Genomic DNA, 21692 nt, shown 5'->3' with positions numbered 1-21692 from the left:
GCAAAAAATTCCTTCAGATCTCACAAGAATCATTTAGTGGTCAGTAATACTGTCCATCAAGAATTACGTTCTTGTCGGGATTTTAACAAGAAACAGGGAAAACACAATGACTTCCCTAATTGACTATGTTCAAGGTTGATTGTTTTTCATAGTTGATTTTCTGAATTTAAACAGAATTGAAAATTAAGCTATAGATATCCTTATTAAAAATTCTTATATTGAATGTTAGATTATTTTGGACTTCAAATATGGACGTCCTACAATCTTTATATTTATGTTTACCGTATACAACTATAGAATTTAAGCCATAAGCAGATATGTAGTGGGCGAGCTGACCCCCAAAAAACAACGCAGCCTTTGTCACAAGGATAACATCTAAAATGCAAGTCAAAAGAAATGTATTGTTTAATCGAGAATATATAATGAAAATAGCGGAATGACAACAAATAACCCTTATCATACCATTTTAACAGAAATGAACATAAACCCAGGTGTATATACACGTTTAACATATGACAATGTTATACAAATTGGTTAAACGTTTTCAACAGTCATTTTCCACATAATGACAAGGGGTAAAGTCAGTGATTAGCAACGTAGACTATGACATAAATCTCTCTTTAAAAACTATTCTATTCTATTCTAAACTATTCTATTCTATTTTGTTATTTGACTTCTTATGCGTTATATCATATTCTACATGGCGGTCATTTATAAATGTATTGGTGTATATAACATGTTTTTTACATTTTTGTGCTATATTTAATCTGTTGAAGAAATAAGTTGTTATGTACAACAAACATATCTGTCCTGGTCCATATGTCCTGGATATTTATTTATTTTGTTTTATATTCAGCACATTTTCCCGTCCTTTCAACATTTGAAGCCTTACAGTAAATCACTGTAGATAGTGCTGATAACTCTCGTTGTACGTCAGTACTATAATAGAGAAACATAAACTAAATAGCTCAAAAAATATACACTGGGACTCAGTGTATATCATACAGAATCATTCAATTTCTGTTCTTGATTATAACTTTTTATGGCATGTTTACAACAATCAACTTGTTTAGTCAAACATTAACGGATGTACATTTATAGTGCACAAAACATGTAGAAACAAAAAAATTAGGCACTGTAGCAATAAATGTATATTGTTACCTGTAATTCTAATATTACATGTTTACCTGATGTGCATATATTTTAAAAGTACCATGCTTTATTGGCTTTCATCACAAGAAACCACCGCACTATATAGATGTTCAGTTTCTGAAAAAAATGATGATATAACTATAAGCTCAACACTCTACTAAAAAACCCCTATTTCAGATCAGAAGCGTATATTAACTGTTAACTGTTAAAGATGTTTCGTTAGATTTTTGTGCGCATCGTAAAGCGTTCCCAAGAAAGAAAATTAGGGATAGTTACTCTTCAAAAAAAGGTAGTTGAATAGTTCTCGGACAACTGTTTAAATTTCGACTACAAACAAATAATGAGTAATTAATACAGAATAAATATTTCTTATCGTGCAGAAGGAGATCGGTTCAAAAGAATAAAAGGGTCGTTTAGTAAAGCATTTCTCCTAGCATTAGTACGACAACATTGGTGATTATTCCGCGCGCGTTACCCCAACCACTTGTGGTAGTAAGAAAAGTGCGTCGCCACTTGATTACTTACATACAAGTGGGCAAAGAAGTTTAAAATGATATGAGAAATGTTAAATAAAAACAAAAATACTATCAGATTCTGAGATATGTTCCGATTTTCATTTTTTTTGAATTTCTGAATATTTGCTTACTGTTCTCGTAGTTAGTCAGTGAAGAAATGATATGGCCTTATGCTATAACTTGTTTTAAAAAAACATATTCAGTATCATTTACTTCATATAACATCAAAAGAAATATAAATTTATATTTCAACATGTTTTTGTTATATTTATAAAAATGCATTTAGTATAACACTTATATTTCTTAAGAAAGCGTGGTTATTTTGATAGTTTGCATATGCTGTAACCATGGAAACTGCCCGTTACAAAAATCTTACACGTCAACATATATATTTATTTTTGTTTATGAACTCACCATAAAAGTTAACTTTACATATTGAAATTGTAGAAAATACTAAGAAAGAAATGTTTCGATATATTTAATTATTTACAGAATTCATGTTTATTCTTCCCATTTTTCTTCAGTTAAGAAGCATGAAAAACTCATTTTTTTAAAGAAATATGTTCAGATTATCATTTGTTTCATACAGAACCCTTAGATAAAGCAAGTTTTGTATAAAATTATGCGTATTGTGTGTTTATTAAACTGTCTTATACTTTTTGGTTTGCCTATTTTGACAGTTTTGAGATATACGGTTACCATGGAAACTGCCATTTTACAAGAAATCCAACGCGTCAACATATATTTTTCTTTTTATTTTTGAATTCGCCATTAAATTAAGCTAATCTTACAAAAAATTTAGAACAATCTAGGTAAGGATTAAATTTTCATAAAACTGTAGAAAATGTCTTTAAATTAATTGCTTTTCATTTCATTGAAACATTATAATTATATCTTAACCTGTAGTGGATATATATAAAATATATTACCTTGTTTATGTTCCAGTTCACTGTACAAACTTCTTTCAGTCTGAGGCAAAACTGTAAAAAAATATTTTATTTAATCTGTATTAAAATAGAGTTTGCGAAATGCATGCTATTATAAAGTAAACTTATAATAAACAGCCACCTGAAAATCTTTGCACCACCTGAATTCACTACCATTAAGCCTTGCCCTAAACACTTGAAAATGATTTGATATGGTAGATTCAAGATAATTGGAAATATTTGACTTTGTTTAATGCTATTTTATTTTTCGTATCAAAAAATATTTTAAAAAATTTGTCTTGGCGGATTTTCATGTAATCCGCTCGGAAATATGATGTTCGGGCGGAATAACTTAAATTCCAATTGGATTTTTCAAACATTTTTATTTATTCCACTTGGAATTTCCATTTTTCTAGAAACCCTTAAACTATAAAAAACATCATTAACATATCATTTTAATGATATTCTGGCTAATTTTGAAGATCATATTCGATAAAATAAGAATCCCATTTTGAAAACTGGAAAAAATCCGATTGTATTTTTAGAGAAAAAGCATAAAAGCAGTTCTAATAAAAGGGAAATGATAGTTTTCGATGAAAATTAACATACGTATTCACGCTTAATTACCAATAAGGTGTTTGAAAAAAGAAAATCCAATTGGATTTATTTCCAATTATATTTGTTGGAAAAAATCCAACAGGAATTCTTTTTGCAACAAAAAGTTTTTGGAAAAGAGTTTCAATTGAATTTTACTCAATTGCTTTTTTTAGAATTATTCGACAGGTATACATTTGATTTTCTTTTAATAAAAGATAACAAATTTTAATAATTATGAATAATAATAATAATAATAATAATAATACTAAAATAATAATAATAATAATAATAATAATATGCAATTATAATTCATTTAACCATTATTTTTAAATTAATTATTATCATTATTATTATTATTATTGTTATTGATATTCACGTTAACATATTACTAAATAAACTAATACGACGTCAGATAGTTTTATTTTGATTTATCATCCTGGAAATGAATATAACCGGGTCATATTCGTTTTACCGTCGGGCATATCACTCATGTTCAACAATTGTTATGCTCGAAACCTGTGACTTCTATTATACAAGGCCAATGCCTTATCAATGTTTTATAGTTCAATTTCCATATTTTCCCGATTCATAATCTTACCAAATAATTGATTTTTTTTCTCACTTACCAGGACAAACAACTAAGTAAAAACACCAGTTTAACTTCATCAACTTACCGGGACTTAGGCGGTTGACATTCCATGATTAACAAATAGCATTTTACCTCTGATCACTCATTAAAAGCAAATTCAAATCAGACTCGTCATCATAAAGCGCAGTTATCATTACAAAAATTGTAATTACGTAAGTGTTAATGAAGAATTCAGTGCAATAGATGACACAATCTTTTTCCATTTGCAAAGATTTTCTATTGATCTAGTTAATGTAACAACATAGCCAATGAAAATATATTCAAATGAGATTCGTCATCAAGAATCATCGTTATTATTAAAAACAAGGGCAACATAGTCGCACAATACGCCCGTCACAAAAAATTTAGACAGATATGTGGACATTAAAATTATCCGATGAATGTAGAAGTTTGGCTCCGACAAAACTTTTTCAATGAGCACTAAGTGCGACCTTAACCTTGAACCTAGAGACCTGGTTCTCATAGGGGTGAACATTTGTATGAGGTTTCTAGAGAATCCCATCACGCATAGAGGAGATATGCTCTGGGCAAAATATCTAAATTTTATCATCTTTAGTGACCTTGTCCTTGCATACATTAACCTTAATTTCATGTTTACACCAGCAGTTATGATAATGACCATTTTTGTTTCAATCCCCCAATAAATGATTACTAAATTGTCCAAATACACATTTTCATATTTACATCTGAACTTTGACCTCTATAAGTGACAGTGATCCTGGCTGCATGGACCTAAATTTTACACGCGACACTAGCCGCACAATCGTTAACATTTTTGATAAGTTATATTGACAACCCTTTATGCCTTTGACCTAGAGACCTGGTTCATGCACATGTCACTGCTTCTCATAGAGGTGAACATTTGTATAAAGTTTCATTAGAATCCCTCCATATGTGTAGGAGATAGTGACCTTGACATTGCATATATTAACCTTAATACATGTTTCACACTGGTACATGTAGTTATGCTAATGACCAATTCTGTTTTAATCCCTTATTGAGTGATGACTAAATGGTCCGAATACACATTTATTATCTGAGTTTTGACCCCTATGTGTAACCTTGACCTTGGCCGCAGGGACTTAAATATTGCACGCGTTACTCCGCTTCACAATGGCAACATTTGGCGCAAGCTATATTGAAATCCCTTTATGTAATTTATGCATGAAGAAGTTTTGCTCAGAAAAAGCGTTTTTCAATGACCTCTATGAATGACCTTGATCTTTGACCTAGAGAACTAGTTCGTGCAGAAGCCGCCCGCCCAGAGTCCACCCGTCCGCCAGGGAGGACCTATAATACGACCTGTTTTTTCAAACGGGCGTATAAAGCACTTATGTTTACAATGCAAAATGTCTTACAAAGAATTTTTAGTGTTCTATTTTTAGTAACACAGTGTAACCGATGGGTATATAGTTTTCAAGTCGGACCAAGGTAGAGTTAGATTATGTTATTTTGTTAATTAATTTCGACTCAATAGACACTCTACTAGACTAGATCTCATAAACAATAACTTATTAATTAACAATGCATCTAAAACAGTCCATTTTTTAATGAGAGTGCACATGGAACAGTTATTAATTTATTGAGATAAACTCCTTGAACAGCTATCAATTGTATGAGAATTTTACCGTTCTAAAATACATACTCATTACACACTCAATTTTCAAATAAGGTAAATGCTTAAAACAAGAAATTATTTATTTACTTCAGTTAAACAGTTAAATATACCAAGAACGTAAACTTTGATCCAGAAAACAACAACAACAATAATAACAAAAATAACAAATTAACAATGTTTACCGTTTTCCTTAGTGTTCTCATAAACAGCAAAGACAATTGGTTTCTTCAGATCTTCAGGTTTTCTGCGACTTGAAAAGAAATACCAATAAGCTAAAACCCGTGGCGTGATCTACTCAAATACTCGTACACTTTAACTTCAGTAAATATGGTATTTTTGTCATGACGAGAATAAGTAGCACCTTATCGTCCGTATGAACTCGTCTACACGTTTAACCTAAACTCATCGTCGGATACCAGCGGCCGAACCATAAACATTTATCAGCCGTTGGATTTGTTTTACCGATATCAATTTGATAAGAAGTGAATCAAAAAAAAGATATTTGATTTATGGCCTCAGGATTTAATAAGGTGATTAAACTTATCAAAATGCTCGTTCTATACGGCGTTCGGTATTACAGACAAACTTGCGGCAACAATCAAAGTCAGCATTGAAAAGTTAAGAATTTAATAATGTGAACGATTTCCTGCAAAAAATCATAGAAAATGTACTCTTATTGATAGTTTTTACCTTTGTCGTTGAAGAATATAACTTTTGTTAAACGCGATTTCATTGTTCGATATTTAACGTAATCATTCATTTTATCCACGGCTTGATTACATGTTAATCAACCGTGGGTATCCGACGATGACCTTAACTCTTCATTATCTTTTTCCAAAAGTCATACACTTTTAATGACTGCATAACAATGCTGTTCTTATTTCAAGATTTCGGTCAATTTCACATACACGATAAGTTTATGGAATTTTTAACAGGCATTTTTTTAATTCGATGAATAATTTGCAATCATTGATTTCAACTTGTGCGTCACATGCATACTATGCTCACCTCATGTTGTTCCAAATATATGAGTCAATTACGTTTTACATGTTTCCATTTTTTTTGATAAATGATAAACAAATGTCTTAAAGTCAGTGACATGTGGTCAGTCAATGTCTATGTTGTGTGGCCTTCATAGATTGTTTCTTGAATGTCGGTCAGTTAGCGTTGTGACATGTATTTCTTTTGAAAGATAATTGTACGCAAAGATTTGTGACCATTATAAAGTTTGTAAATCAAGTAGATGTCAATTTCTATTGATCAGTAAAAATCTTTTGTGGTAAGTTAAAGATCATTTAACATATTTTTATGATACCCAAATTAAGATTGATCAATTTTGTAAGTTCCAAAAAGCATAATTTATAAAGATATTACCGAATTTAACATTTCATGTAAATAAAGGGAGGTAATAAGATTTATTTTCTATAAAGACTTAGTCAAATTTTTCAATAAGAAAATGAATGCATATATTTTTAACACGATTACATATAATATGTACAAATATTTGCAGTACAATTTTTACATATTTCTTCGATGTTTGAAAATTGTTTTATAAAAGCATAATTTATACAGATATAAAATTTCATCTACGTGTGGTATACAAGCTCAATTACAACATACAGGATCTTTAATGTCAATTAATATCAATTGGATGCATCATATTTTGAATGAATGTAATAATTCAATTTCAATGGTATGCGGCATGCATCAAATTTGCATCATAAACTTATCGAATGTTTTGCATTTTATCATATGTCAATGACAATGACATGTTTCAAAATAGTATAAATAATATTATCTTTATAGTTTAATATGATATTTTGATTGAACAGTTATTACAACAAATATAATTTTATCATTTTTATATGCACAATACAAACAAATATTCATTCATTTTGAATAAACTGCCGTTGAGTCGGGTAATTTTGACAAAAACTCAGCGGTCAGGTCTCTGTCGACTTACACTTGCGGTGACTTCGAGATTACATATCTTCTTATAATTTGAAATAAATAAAATGACAGCTTTATTTCCTTTAAGAGTAATCAATTCCCTACTGTTTGGTACCAAGATTTTGAAAATAAGTGAAATAATGTTGGAGTAATGGAGATCATATTAAGATGAGTTCTGAAAAATGAGCGGCGAGTTGCATACCTTAACTAAATATATATGTATCAATTTTTTATTTTTTGTGGGAAATGAGGGAAGTTGATTTAAAAGCATATACCAAATATTAAAACATGTTTCAAATGAAAATTACTGCAGTTTACATGGTTTTGAGAGGTAGGAGGGTTGTAGACCGGGTGGGGGGGGGCTTGGTGCCGGGGAAGTGACAAATCAACGCGCCGAACACCTATGTTACCAATAATTTAGGCTTTATCTTACCTTCTAGATGCTTCAAGTTTTATTTTAAGTAAACAACCAAAAACAAAAAAAATCAAAACAGCTGAAACTGCAAGAAATGTGCCGAGTACAGCATATGTAACATGTTGTGTGCCCATTGATGATTCTAAAAAACAACAACAGAAAGTAAACAACATATTTTGTCTTGATTGTGTCATATAAATCTAAATTAACCCAATTGTTCCTTTGAAAGCATTAGTAAACACTAATAATTATTTTCAGTTGTCAATTTAATGTTATAATATAGTAAAGATCCCTTCCACGCTTAAAAATATGGGTATTAATTGTGTATAATAAATTCAGTGGCATTAGTTGCAGTTAATTATAAAAACACACGTATAACATTATAATAAAATATGTGAATAGAATTGTGTTTCATATTTGAAATTTTGAGATGAAAACAAACATCTTTCTAATAAATTTCGGCCAATATCTAATGATCTAAATATGAAATAGCTGGATACTACTATAAGTTAAAAATTATACGGATCGTTCGTTTCTTTTAAAATTATGTACTTCACAAAAAAAAAAAAAAAAAAAAAAAAAAAACACAAAGAGACAAAAAAAAATACTGCTTATTCTTTAAATAAAATTTAAACCTTCCTCTTTTCTGCTTAATTCTGGTCCTTGGTTACTGTTTCCCATCCACAAGTCAAAGAAAGGCGTTCCCTCAATAAAACAATTCGTCACATCTGGGAACCATTTTGAAGCCGTCAGTGGCACCGAGTTAGACATTTCAACCGTTTTTGCTTTTGACATTTGTAACCGTTTTTTTTAAAACCTTTCCGAAAGCAAATATCTTGTGACACAGATGCCCGTAAAAATCCCTCCAAACACAAAACTATCACCATTTTATCACCAATAAATTGTGGTCAACAATTTACATCCATTAAATAAAGCAATCACCAGTCATTTCTTGTCACACACTTAGTTCTTACAGCCAAAGGAACATTGGGATTGTTACACAGCTCTCCATACCTTTCCCAATTTGGCATTTTATCACACGAAGTAACCCATATAAACTTATCGGAGCAATTTACATTTTTTCCATCATTTAATGCGCATTTATTAGTTAAACATCCGACAGAACAATTTTGCATACAGTCAACTCCATATTTTCCTGTTTTACACTCACTACATGTGTCAATATTTTTGTCACATTTTATACAATCATGGGTGCACTTCAAATAACATCTAGCCCCTCTATAGCCGGCAATGCAACCGTGCTTACATTCATTTTCAAAATAGTGTCCTGGTCCACATTTTTTATTCTTACAACACGTGCAGTTAAATGTGCAATCTATCTCATCATCTGAAATTACATTAATTATTTGTAACTAAGTATTTTATTTGAATACAAATGTATATAATATAGTCAAAATATTACGTTCAGCAATTTTCTTAATATAATATAGCATGTATCATCAGATTGTACACCAACTGTACGGAGAAAAAACGATGCAAGGACTTGTCTTAAAAGGTCTAAAGCTTTATCTTGTAATACAAAAAGTGGAAATTTAAAACTCAGTCATTGTTTTTTTTAACCTAATTGCTTTATCGTGAAAAGGTTATGTAGAGTAACAAAAAGCTTTCCACATTTCTTAACGTATGCCTTACATATCATTTTATATATTTTTGTTAAATAATCATGTTCAATTCGCAATATCGACCATATAAACGTTTTTCTCTATTTCATTACCACACCAGTGTTATTTGTGTCTTTTAGAGGCCTAAAAAAGTCGCTCGTACATATAATCAAAGATGTTATTTTTTTCGATCCTTGAAGATCGTTAAGCACGGCAGCATTCTTGTATGTGTATATCATGTGGTATTTCAGGTTCTTATATTTGTCTTATTTTAATTTAGGTGGTTCCAGCACTCTTGCATACTCACCTTAAGGATGTGTTGCCTGCTTTTTAAATTTGTATTTTGGCATCCCATTGCTTTTTGGGCACTCATATCTTATTACTTTTTCATGGTATGCCAATAACGTGTCACTTTGAAAGCTCCATGATAACCCTCGTATGAACACTTCTGCGGATATTTCTAAATTCAACATTTCACAATTTTTATGTTTTAATGTTGAATTATACTTAAGCCGGTGCTACGTTAAATGGCATCACCAAAACCAGCTCACATGGAGCTAAGAGTTTCATAGTCTCCAGTTATTCAAACCCGTTTAGTCGCCTCTTCTGATCATGCCGTGATATATGATGGCTGTAATTCTTATGCCTGAACTATTTAAGGTAACCCCTCAGCCACAATGGGGCTTTCAATCATTAAGTCAATATTTTACCTTGTAACTGACACTTTTCCTAATACTACCCAGGACCAGAGCCACAGAAACACATATCTGAAATAGATTTATAAAGATATTTGGTGACATGACAAAAAAGAGATTAAAACTGTGTATAACTCGTTCAAAAAGTTCATTTGTATTCTACATTGTAGTAATCTCATAAGACATATGTACCTACCGTTGTTTTTTAAAAAAGGCATCCATTATTGTTTTCTAAACTGGTTGTGAGCAATTTATATTCTGTTAGCGAAGACCAAACATATTACATATTCACTTTGAAAGGAAGTTATATTTGTAATGTACGGGGGAATTTAAATAATTTTGGGAATACAATTAAACATAAAAAATTTAACCCTTTAAAAAAAAGCCCCCAATTTTTTATAAAATGGGAAAAATCATTTCCGGGAAAAAATCCCCCGGGTTTTCCGGGTTTCGAATCACAAAGATATAATCGAAAAGGGGGTTTGACATGGTTTTTTACCCTTTCTATGTGACAAATGTACGTGTTTTTTTTTTCCACCCAAAAAACAATTTAAAATTTCGTTCAAAATTTAAAAATAAAACCTACAGTTTTTTTATCCGATATTAAGCAGCAAACCCTTAAATTTAAAATTTTGTAGTTTTTTAAGGGGGAAAAATTTTTGGTTTTTCCCGCGCGATTTTTCATTTTTTTTTGTAAACAAAACTTTTGGCATCGATGTTTCATTTTTTTTCAAAAAATTTTTGAAAAATCTAATTACGGCCCCTATTTTTATATATATTAAATTTTGGTCTACCGACCCGCCAACTCCTATTTTGGGCAAAATGAAAGTCTGCAGAAAAAATGACTAATATTTACTTTTCTTTTCTGCTCCGCAATAAATGTCTTCGATGTGTATTCGCGATGAAATACGCCGGAAATCAAATTAACCCTTTAGCTGCCAGAGGGTTATTGTTTTATTGATCACCTATTTGCCAGAGGGTTTTCTGAGAAATTACTATATTATTAATTAATATAATTATTATTATATGTTATTAGTATTATAATAATTATATATGTTTTCAAATCTGTGAGTATAATAATAATTATTGTCGATGGTATAATTTTCTTTAAATTTATTATTATTATTATTATTTTTAATTTATTATTATTACTATTATTATTATAATAGAAACGGCTAAAGCCGTCCATATGGCAATACGCCGAAAATAACAGGACGGCATAAGCCGTCCCTATGGCAAGTGAAAGGGTTAAGATACAAAAGACGTACCAGGGAATAATGCAGGGATCTATATCATCTTTTAAATATTTTTCATCTGATTCTGTATAAAAGTCAAATGTAGAATTGTAAAAGTAAACAATAGAAAAGTCAAATCAAGAGTGATCTACGATACATCCAAAGCAATGTGAAATCCAATCCTGACAAATTTTTTAACCATATTGAATCACTAGTTTTCAAATCTATTCCAAACACTTGTCTTAATTAACAGATTAATAAGTGTTTCTCAAACAAAAATTAGTTTCACAAGTCTAACAAATTGGCACTTTAACGAATTTATAAATTATATGACTACACTATCCACAGCTTTTATTGTAAATTTAAGCGAAACTATCCAACAAAAAAAAAATTTTTTTCTTAAGTATTAAACAGTTTTTTCACCTTTAATCTTTAAAGAAAGTGTGGAAAAAATTTATTTTGAGGGGTTTTCCAATTAAAACCTCTTTTTGATGACTCGGATCAAACCCGCAATTTAATTTTCAATTTTGTGTAAACCATCAAAAATTTGGGGCCCGGGTTTTTTTTTGGAAAAACTTTTAAAAAAAACCAACCTTCAAATGTTATTTTTGTAAATTAATTTTAAAAGCCCCTTTTTTATGGAATGCAACATTTTTATTTGGGGCGGGGGGTCTTTGTGTATTTAGTTACACAAAATTTAAAAAATAACCCCTGCAACAATTTTAAAAAGTTAAAACCCTTTTTCTAAAGGGGGAGTTTTATTTTAAATGAAAATGCTTTCCCCCCAGCCTTAAAAACTTAAGCCCTTTTAATCAGCAATATTCGTTTACTAAAATGAACATATATATTTCATGTAACAAAATGCATGTCATGTTGTTTTTATAGCTTATTTCCAAATTGGCAAACATTCTAGAATGTTAAGCTATCAGCAGAGATGTTGTGGGCAAACAGACCCTCAGGTTTTGACAGACATCTCGCATCATAATCATACTTCATCAATTCAAAACCAACAGGAAGTTATCGCATTAGTTTTTCCTGTACCAAACTAAAAATCACATATAAAATTATTTTTGAAACACATCCTTTGTCACAATTACAACATCTAAAAATGCATTCAAAAGAAATGTACTTTTTAATCGAGAATATACAGAGAAAGTATTGTAATGACAGAAACATACTTCATCATACCAATTAAACAGAAATGAACATTAAGCCAGCGGTATTTATGACACTGTTACATCTAATTTAATTTTGGTAAAAAGTTTTTAAAAATGCTGTAGCACAATTTTTTATTGTTTTAAATCATAAATAAGATGCTATAATTAAGATTTATCAATATTGTAGGTTCTTAAAAGCATTATCTACAAAGATTTACCAAATTTAAAATTTCCTGAAAATAAAGGGAGGTAATTAGAAATTTATTTTCTATAAAGTTTAAGTCAAATTTTTTCCAATTAGAAAGAAATGCATACATTTTAATGGATACAATATAATATGGTGCAATTTTAAATTTGCCGGTTAATTTCATACAATGCAGAGTACATATTTTAACATATTCTTTGAGTTTAAAAATTTGTTTTTTTTTAAGCAATAATTATATACAATATAAATTTTCACTGAATGTGGGGTTGATCCACTTGTAATTCGGACATTGGGGGTTCGATTCCCGGCTGGCCATCCTTATATAACGTTACTAATCCAGTTTTAAATCGAGGTTGGTCTCGTGTATGGTGCTGAACCTCTTCACGTTAAAGAAAAACCAAGGGGGAAGCTTTCTGGAATTCGAGAAATCTTTCTCTGAATCGATATTTTGCCACTATCCTTTCCCAAAAATATGAAAAATGAGTTAATACTCCTCTGGAGGGACTCACCCGTATGGGCAACCGGTGGCGAGTACAAATAAACTAAAAAACACACAAGGTTAACAACGTTAATCACAATATACAGAATCTTTAACAGTCTCTTATTGAGTTTGTTTTCCACATAAAGTCAGTGATTATGCTACGCAGACTATGACATGAATCTATCTTTAAAGATTATTCTACTTTATTCTATTTTGTTCTTAAATTTTCTATTCTATTCTTTTTTTGTTATTCGACTTATTATGTTTTAAATCATATTCTCTATGGCGGTCAATTATAAATGTTTTTTGTAAATACAAAACATATATTTTTCTACATTTTTGTGCTATATTTAATTTGAGTTTAGTCTGTATTGAAGAAATTAATTCTTGTTTAAAACAATTATATCTGTCCTGCTCCATAAGTTTTGGATCCTAATTTATTTTGTTTCATATTCATCACATTTTTCCGTCCTTTCTACATGTGACGTATTATAGTAAATCACTGTAGATGGCTCTGATGACTCTTGTTGTACGTCAGTACTATAAAGAGAAACATAAACTTAATACCTCAAAAAATATACACTTGGCCTCAATGTTTACTTTATGTAAAGTATATTTTCTGAATCTTACAATTTTTGGTTACATTTTAACTTTTTAATGGCATGTTTACAACAATCAACATGTTTAGTCGAACAATAACGGATTTATATTTAAAGTGCACAAAAACAAAAAGGAATAAGGTACTCTAGTAATAAATGTATGTACATGCACTTCTAATATAATATGTTTACTTGATTTGCATAGTTATATTATAAAAGTATTATGTTTTACCGGCTTTCAGCACAAGAAACCACCGCCGCACTATATGGATGTTCGGTTTCTGAAAAAAGATAATATACTTATTAGTTCAACAATCTGCAAACAAGGGCCTCTTTTCAAAACCCGAAGTGTAAAATTAAAATTTTTTAAAAACAGCAAAGCCTGCAGATTCCAAAGGTAATTTTTTATGAAAATTTTTTAAAATTTTATTTTGAATTTTTTATATTTTTGAAATAAAAACCAAAAAAAGCAATTACACCTTTATTTTAAATTCGCAAAATTACAACCCAAAGGTAAAATTTTTAAAAAATTTTGGGCCCAAAAAAATGCATAGATTTTCCCCTTTCTGCGTTTGTAAAAGCAGTAGAAATATAAATTTTTAAAAAAACTGAAAAATTTTAAGGGCAAATTTTCCCAAAAATAATTTTGTGAAAATATTACCTTGAACATGAAAACTTTTTAAATTTTCCAAAAAATCGTAGTACATATTTCTCAAGTTTGCTTTTATTGAAATATTTTGACTCATCTGGAGGCATGCAGCTTTAAATTAATGCAACATTTTAAAATATATATTTTAACCGATAATGGATATTTATAAAAACATTACCTTGTTTATGTTCAAGTTCATTGTATAAACTTCTCTCAGTGTAAGGCAGACCTGAAAAAAATATTGTATTTAATATTTAATATTGTATTAAAAAGTTTGCAAAGTGCAATACTTCTATATAGTAAAGTTACAATAACAATACCAAAAAGAGTTTAGTAAGTCACGTAAACATATTACTACATAAACTAATATGACGTAACATGATGCTATTTCGATTTATCATATTGGAAATGTATATAACCCGGCCATATTCGTTTTACCGTTGGGCATATCACTCATGTTCAACAACTATTAGCTTCTATTATTCAAAGCCAATGCTTTGTTCAATTTCCCTATTTTTTCAATCCTCAATTTAAGTATATGTTAGCGTTCATCCGTGCTGTTCTACAGATATTAGAAACTTCGACGAGAGCGATAGCGACAGAAAAATGTTTCTAATTTCTGTAGAACAGCTACGGATGAATACTTACATACTTAATGGCTTCATTAAATTAATAATATTATGTCACGACTATTTTAACGAACGCGGATGAAAAATAGAAGGCTACTATGAACGGAATTTGATAAATTATAGATTTTTGTTCTTCTAAGAAAATTAACGCACAAATTTCTTAAGAAATACAGCGTTTTCATTGGATGACAAACAAAGCTGGTCAATAACCTAATGATTGATTATTTTTCTATTTTTCTCACTTATCAGGACACATAAAACAAACATGAGTTTAACTACATGTAGTTCAAACGCGTCGCTTGACATTCAATGGTTCGCAAATAGGATTTTAAATTAAAGATATTCCTCAGATCAAGTTGATTTGACAAAACATTCATTGAAAAAAAATCATAAAAAAAACTACATAAATAAATTAAATGCTTAAAACCAGTAATTTATTTATTAACGTCAGTTAAACAGTTAAAAACTCCGAGAACGTAAAATTTAATGCGGAAAAAACAACAGTATCAACAATAACAAACAAACAATGTTTACCGTTTCCCTTAGTGTTCTCATAAACAGCAAAGGCAGTTGGTTCCTTCCGATCTTCATGTTTTCTGCGACTTGAAAAGAAATACGAATATGCTAAAATTCGTGTCGTGGTCTACTCAAATAGTCGTACACTTTTACCTCTGTAAATATGGTCTTTTTGTCATGATGTGAATAAGTAGTAATACATGTATATTATTCGTATGAACACATTTACACGTTTAATTAACCAAAACTCATCGTCGGATACCCGCGACCGAACATTTATCGTAATTGAGTACATGTTACATGTGAGTACGTGGTATCCGAGGATGACCTTAACTCTTCATAATCTTCTTCCAAAAGTCAGATACGTAAAACGTTCTTGTTATTTCTCCATAACAATGCTGTTCTTATTTCAAGATTTCGGACAATTTCACATACACGATAAGTTCATGGAATTTTATCTTAAATCGTTATCAATGAATAATTTGCAGTTATTAATTTCAACTTGCTCGTCACGTGCATACTATTTATGCTCACCTCATGTTGTGCCAGATATGTGCATGTCAATTACGTAAGTCATGTTTCCTTTTTTTCTTTGGTAAATGATGAAAAAATGGCTAAAAGTCAGTAACTTGTGGTCAGTCAATTTCAATATTGTGTGGCCTTCATAGATTGTTCCTTGAACCATGAGTGTAGGTCAGTTGTGACATGTATTTCATTTGTAAACATAACTGTATGCAAAGATTTGTGACCATTATAAAACTTGTAAATCAAGTAAATGTCAATTTCTATTGACCAGTTAAAATCTTTTATGGTAAGTTAATGTCAATTAATATCAGTTGGATGCTTCATATTTTGAATCAATGTAATAATTCAAATTCAGTGGTATGCGACATGCATCAAATTTGTATCATAAACGAAAGTCAATGACGTATCGAATGTTTTGCATTGTATGATTTGTCAATGACAATGACTTGTATCAAAAAAATATCATAAACTGTTATTTCATCACATGACCAACGGTATTATAATATTATACGTTCAGTCAGACTGGTATTTATAAAGGTATCAAGTTCTATGTCATCATTAAATACTTTTATAGCCATTATATCAGACTGATCAGTTTTAAAGTTCTAGACGAATAATATGAGATTCCCTGTTATCAACAATATAGGTTTCATCTTACCTTCTTGATGCTTCAAGTTTTATTTTAAGTAAACGACCAAAAACAACAATATTTGAAACAGCTGAAACTGCAAGAAATGTGCCGAGTACAGCATATGTAACATGGTGTGTGCCCGTTGATGATTCTAAAAAATAACAGAATGTTATCATGATATTTGATTGTATCATATAAAGTATAAATTGTGTATAATAAATTTATGACCATGAGTTGCAGTTTATTATAATAACACATATGTAACATTACAATAAATTGTGAAATAGAATTGGGTCTCATATTTGAAATGGTGAGATGAAAACAAACATTTTTCTAATAAATTCCGGCCACTATCTAATGATCTAAACATGAAATAGCTGGATACTACTTTAAGTTAAAATTAAACGGATCGTTCGTGTCTTTTGAAATTACATACTTCAATACTGCAATATCTTTAAATAAATTTAACCTTCTCTTTCCTGGTTAATTCTGTCCTGGTTATCTGTTTCCCATCCACAAGTCAAAACAAGCGTTCCCTCAATGCATTGGTCACATCTTGAACCATTGAAGCCGTCCGTGCATCCGAGTAGACAGTCACCATTTTGTTTATGACATGTAGCGTTTCTACAACCTTTCGAGCATATCTTGTGACACAGATGTCCGTAAAACCCATCAAAACAACTATCACATTTATCACCAGTGATTGTGTCAACAATACATCCAGCTGAGCAATCACCAGTTATTCTGTCACACTCATAGTTCTTACAGCCAAAGGAACATTGATTGTTACACAGCCGTCCGTACCTCCCAATTTGGCATTTATCACACGAGTACCCATAGAACTTATCGGAGCATTTACATCTTCCATCATTTACTGCGCATTTATTTGTTAAACATCCAACAGAACAGTTTTGCATACAGTCAGTTCCATATTTTCCTGTTTTACACTCACTACATGTAGTAATATTGAGGTCACATTTTATACAATCATGGGTGCACTTCAAATAGCATCTAGCCCCTCTATACCCGGCAATGCAACCGTGCTTACATTCATTTTCAAAATATTTTCCTGGTCCACATTCTTTATTCTTACAACACGTGCAGTTGAATGTGCAATCTATCTCATCATCTGGAATAGCATCAATTATTTGTATAAGTATTTTATTTGAATATATAATATAGTCAAAATATTACGTTCAGCAATCTTCTTAATATCATATAGCATGTATCAACAGATTGTACACCAATTGTACGGAGATAAAACGAAACAAGGACTTGTCTTAAAAGGTCTAAAGCTTTATCTTGTGATACAAACAGTGGAAATTTAAAACTCAGTCATTGTTTTTTTAACCTAATTGCTTTATAGTGAAAGGGTTATGTAGAGTAACAAAAGGTTTTACACATTTCTAAACGTATGCCTTACATATAATTTCATATAAAAGTTTTATATAATCATGTGCAACTCAGGTAAACGTTTTTTTTTCCTTATTTTTTCACACCTGTGTTATTTGTGTCGTTTGAAGGTCGTTAAAGTCTCCCCGTACATATAATCAAAGATGATATATTTTCGATCATTGAAGATCATTCAGCACGACATCATTATTTTGTGTGTATATATCATGTGGTATTTCAGGTCCTTTTATTTGACCTATTTTAACTTGGGTGGTTCCAGTACTCCTACTTGAATACTGCATAATCAACCTTAGGATATATTGCCTTCTTTTTAAATTTGGCTTTTGAAGTCTTGTTTGTGAAATGCATGCTTCATAACATCAGAACCCCTTTCAAAAGTCCTTTTTTTTAAGTTCCGCGATTTTTCTTTTTTTGGGGGGTGGGGGTGGGGTGTTGGTAGGGTGGCACACACATTCTATTACTTGGAGGTCATACGCCGCTTTTCATGGTATGCCACTAACGTGTCACATTGAAGGTTCCGTGATAACTGTCGTATGAACACATACGCAGATGTCTCTTAATTCAAAATTTCACCAATATAAATCAATATTTACCTTGCATTTGACATTTTCCTAATATTACCCACGACCAGAGCAACAGTACACATATCTGAAACAGATTTATAAAAATATTTGATGATATGACGGAAATTAGATTAAAGCTGTGTATAACTCGTTCCAAAATTAAATTTGTATACTACATCGTAGCCATCCATAAAGCATTAGAACCTACCGTAGTTTTAAGGGTATCCATTGTTGTTTTTTAACTGGATATAAGCAACTCTTTTTTCTAACGAAGACCAGAAACATTTCATAACCACTTACACAGGAAGTTATATTTGTAATGCAATAACCATAAGATATTAAACAAAATACACATATATACATATCCCTGTTAAAATTATTCAATCGAAAAGGAATGTATTCATAAATTTTGTAATGCAATACTTTATTTTATTTTTATTGTTTGTTCTTCACAATTTTCAATAGCCGTTGTGTAGCGTGTATACGTTCACATCATGTGCATGGTTTGTCAATGTTTCCCGCTTTTGAGATAAGTTTTTTTATGTTTCATATTGAAAGTAAAATAATTGAAATCTTGGTTAATAGTTTATAGCCCATTTAAATTACAAACGGCGTTAATCTTTATTTCGACAATAGTCATAATGATTTCTACATGTATTTATGAAGCAAAATAGTCATATGTTTTTTAATTTGAATTTTGGCAGTTGGCAGACAATAAGTATTAAATGCAATTGTAAATGCTTTGTTTTTACCCACCCTATGTATTTTGAGAAAAAATATAATTAAATTTGTTTTAAAGAACATTTAAGGTTTCAGATTTTATAACTTTATAAAAAAATTAACTTCTATTTCCACAAAAATTTCAATTCTTATTGTCTAAAAGGCATTATAAAACTAATACATGGCATTTCTGTTACATTTTGAATGCCGATAAACAGCTTGGCAACAATAACAATTATCTCGTAGAAAATGTTATGTGAAATAATTGACAGGTAGTGAATTAGACTTGTGCTATTGTGTTGCGATAGTTGCATCGTATCAATAGAGAAAATAAGAATCCCCAAAGACAGCCCAAAACGGAAAAATAGGAAATGTTGCTGACTCGGTTTGATTAAGCCTGCTCGTGGACGGTATCGTCAAGCGCTTACTTCTAATATAATCAAAGTACACCAAAAAAATACAAAGTGCTGACTGAATGAAAAATAAGGAAAGCTGGAATAAGTGGCAGCGATATTTAAAAAAACAACGTCTACTGATAACAGCTCGAACACTAATACAATGGATATTTGCATATTGCAGTATGATAGATCATAATGCCTTTTTGATAAATGAAATATTGTGGATTATGTAAAATTCCATATGGTTTTCTAAGCTACGAAATGCATATAAGTGGTCTGTGAATTCATGACAGATATTTTGCAACATTAATACTGCTATGCTCGACGTAGCAAAACAAAAGATAATACATTTACAGTAAAATTAAAAGCATAAAGTTGGAATAATGTGTTTTCATTACACATATTTCTATTATAATGCCCTGTTAAGATTATACTAGGTTAATTGCATGAAAGATATTGACCTAACTAAGGATAGGTTTTCCAGAACCGAGACTATGAAAACAGATTATTGCCATTGTGTCATTCATCTTACAATGCTCTGTTGTAATATCTATTTCTGTAAATTTTGTTACAAAATATTGGATGATTTTATTGGCAGTGTCAGCATGCACACTGGTTATAACATTTTTCTTATCCGAAGCGACAAGTCATGTTTAGATAACCAATTGTATATACATTTATGAAAATACATCATTTGCTTTTACTTGGGTTAATATGAAACAAATAAAAAGGGTAACGCTACTCGCGTTGAGCTGCTTAGGGACTTTTGATAAATTCTTTTCCTATGGGGAGGAGTCTGTCTAAAAACAAATTAAATTTTTAACTTCAACTGGCTTCTTCTTTAAGAAAAAATTGTACATGTATTACAGACATTCGTAATGAAGGGAGGAGATGTAAATGTTTCTGTTTTGAAAAGAAATGTCCAAGAAGAATATTTTGACATATAATACTGTGACAGCATATGAATTTCACAGCATTGCTGCAGTTTTTATTATCTTTATTTATTTCGACATTAACAAAAGAAAAAAGATCATGCTCCCAAACGGCAATAGTAAATGCAACAAAAAACAAAAATAACCTAAAAAAACAACAACCCCCAAACAAATAAAAGTCTAATTTGGATTTTTATTACATTAGAATTGGCTTCTAAGGTGTCCATCACAAAATTATTTGTGACTCGGATTAAAAAAAAAGATGGAGCCATTCGTTTTTGCAATTGATAAATAATTATCACAATGTATAGACACTATCAATATTTTTCTGTCAAGACTGTCTCCGATTGATCAAATTCATTGTACTCTTCATGCCAGGAAGAAAATGTCTCTGTATTGAAAATCTATTCGCTTATGTAGCAGACACATATAATTATCGCTAGAAAAGTGATGTCTTCACAAACAATTAAGTGTTTAATATATACATGAGACTTACAAGTGTGTTTTAGAAATAGAATTATACTTATAAATGTTTGAATTTAACTCTTTTAATACATTTAAATATGAATTATAAAAATTATGAAAATATTTAGATTGGAGATTTAGCCCCTTTTCTTTTACATAGTGTACAAGGTGTAATAAGCAAAGCTAATTACTTTTTCAGTTTAGAATTTTAAAATGACCAATGAAAATTCTTTTAATATTCAGTCTTTCCCTGTTAATTTAACAGGATGTCAAACCGATAATAGACGGAATCGGTCCGAAAAATAAAAATAAAAAAATAAATAACACATACACGCAAAACAGGGTGCAAAATCAGTATTCAGTTAATATTTCATGGACAAAAAGTTGATAATAACTTGCTAACAGAACAAGTATAGAACAAGTATAGCATGTTTC

General features: G+C 30.4%; 1 protein-coding gene across 2 annotated transcripts; it reads right to left on the bottom strand.

Annotated features, from left to right (window-relative positions):
* Positions 1 to 389: 389 nt before the first annotated feature.
* Positions 390 to 19063, bottom strand: LOC132720889 (cell death abnormality protein 1-like). 2 transcript variants are annotated; one of them, XM_060705125.1, is made up of 8 exons: positions 18951 to 19063; positions 18773 to 18827; positions 17236 to 17895; positions 7841 to 7964; positions 5640 to 5707; positions 2597 to 2647; positions 1188 to 1269; positions 390 to 939 (listed from the first exon to the last, which is right to left on the bottom strand). In XM_060705125.1, exons 1-7 carry the CDS (start codon positions 18969 to 18971, stop codon positions 1220 to 1222), a joined length of 1029 nt encoding a protein of 342 aa, XP_060561108.1. In that variant the 5' UTR covers positions 18972 to 19063; the 3' UTR covers positions 390 to 939; positions 1188 to 1219. The 2 variants fall into 2 exon arrangements, with proteins under 2 accessions (XP_060561108.1, XP_060561107.1); XM_060705124.1 differs by lacking the exons at positions 390 to 939; positions 1188 to 1269; positions 2597 to 2647; positions 5640 to 5707; positions 7841 to 7964 and adding exons at positions 13291 to 13757; positions 14049 to 14097; positions 14644 to 14694; positions 15629 to 15696; positions 16794 to 16917.
* Positions 19064 to 21692: the final 2629 nt, after the last annotated feature.

This window comes from Ruditapes philippinarum, unplaced genomic scaffold (genome assembly GCF_026571515.1).
Source record: "Ruditapes philippinarum isolate M1 unplaced genomic scaffold, ASM2657151v2 ctg1674_1_1_1_1, whole genome shotgun sequence".
Lineage (NCBI taxonomy): Eukaryota > Metazoa > Mollusca > Bivalvia > Venerida > Veneridae > Ruditapes > Ruditapes philippinarum.
The sequence above is the reverse complement of the archived record's forward strand: the minus strand, read 5'-3'. Positions and strand labels throughout refer to the sequence as shown.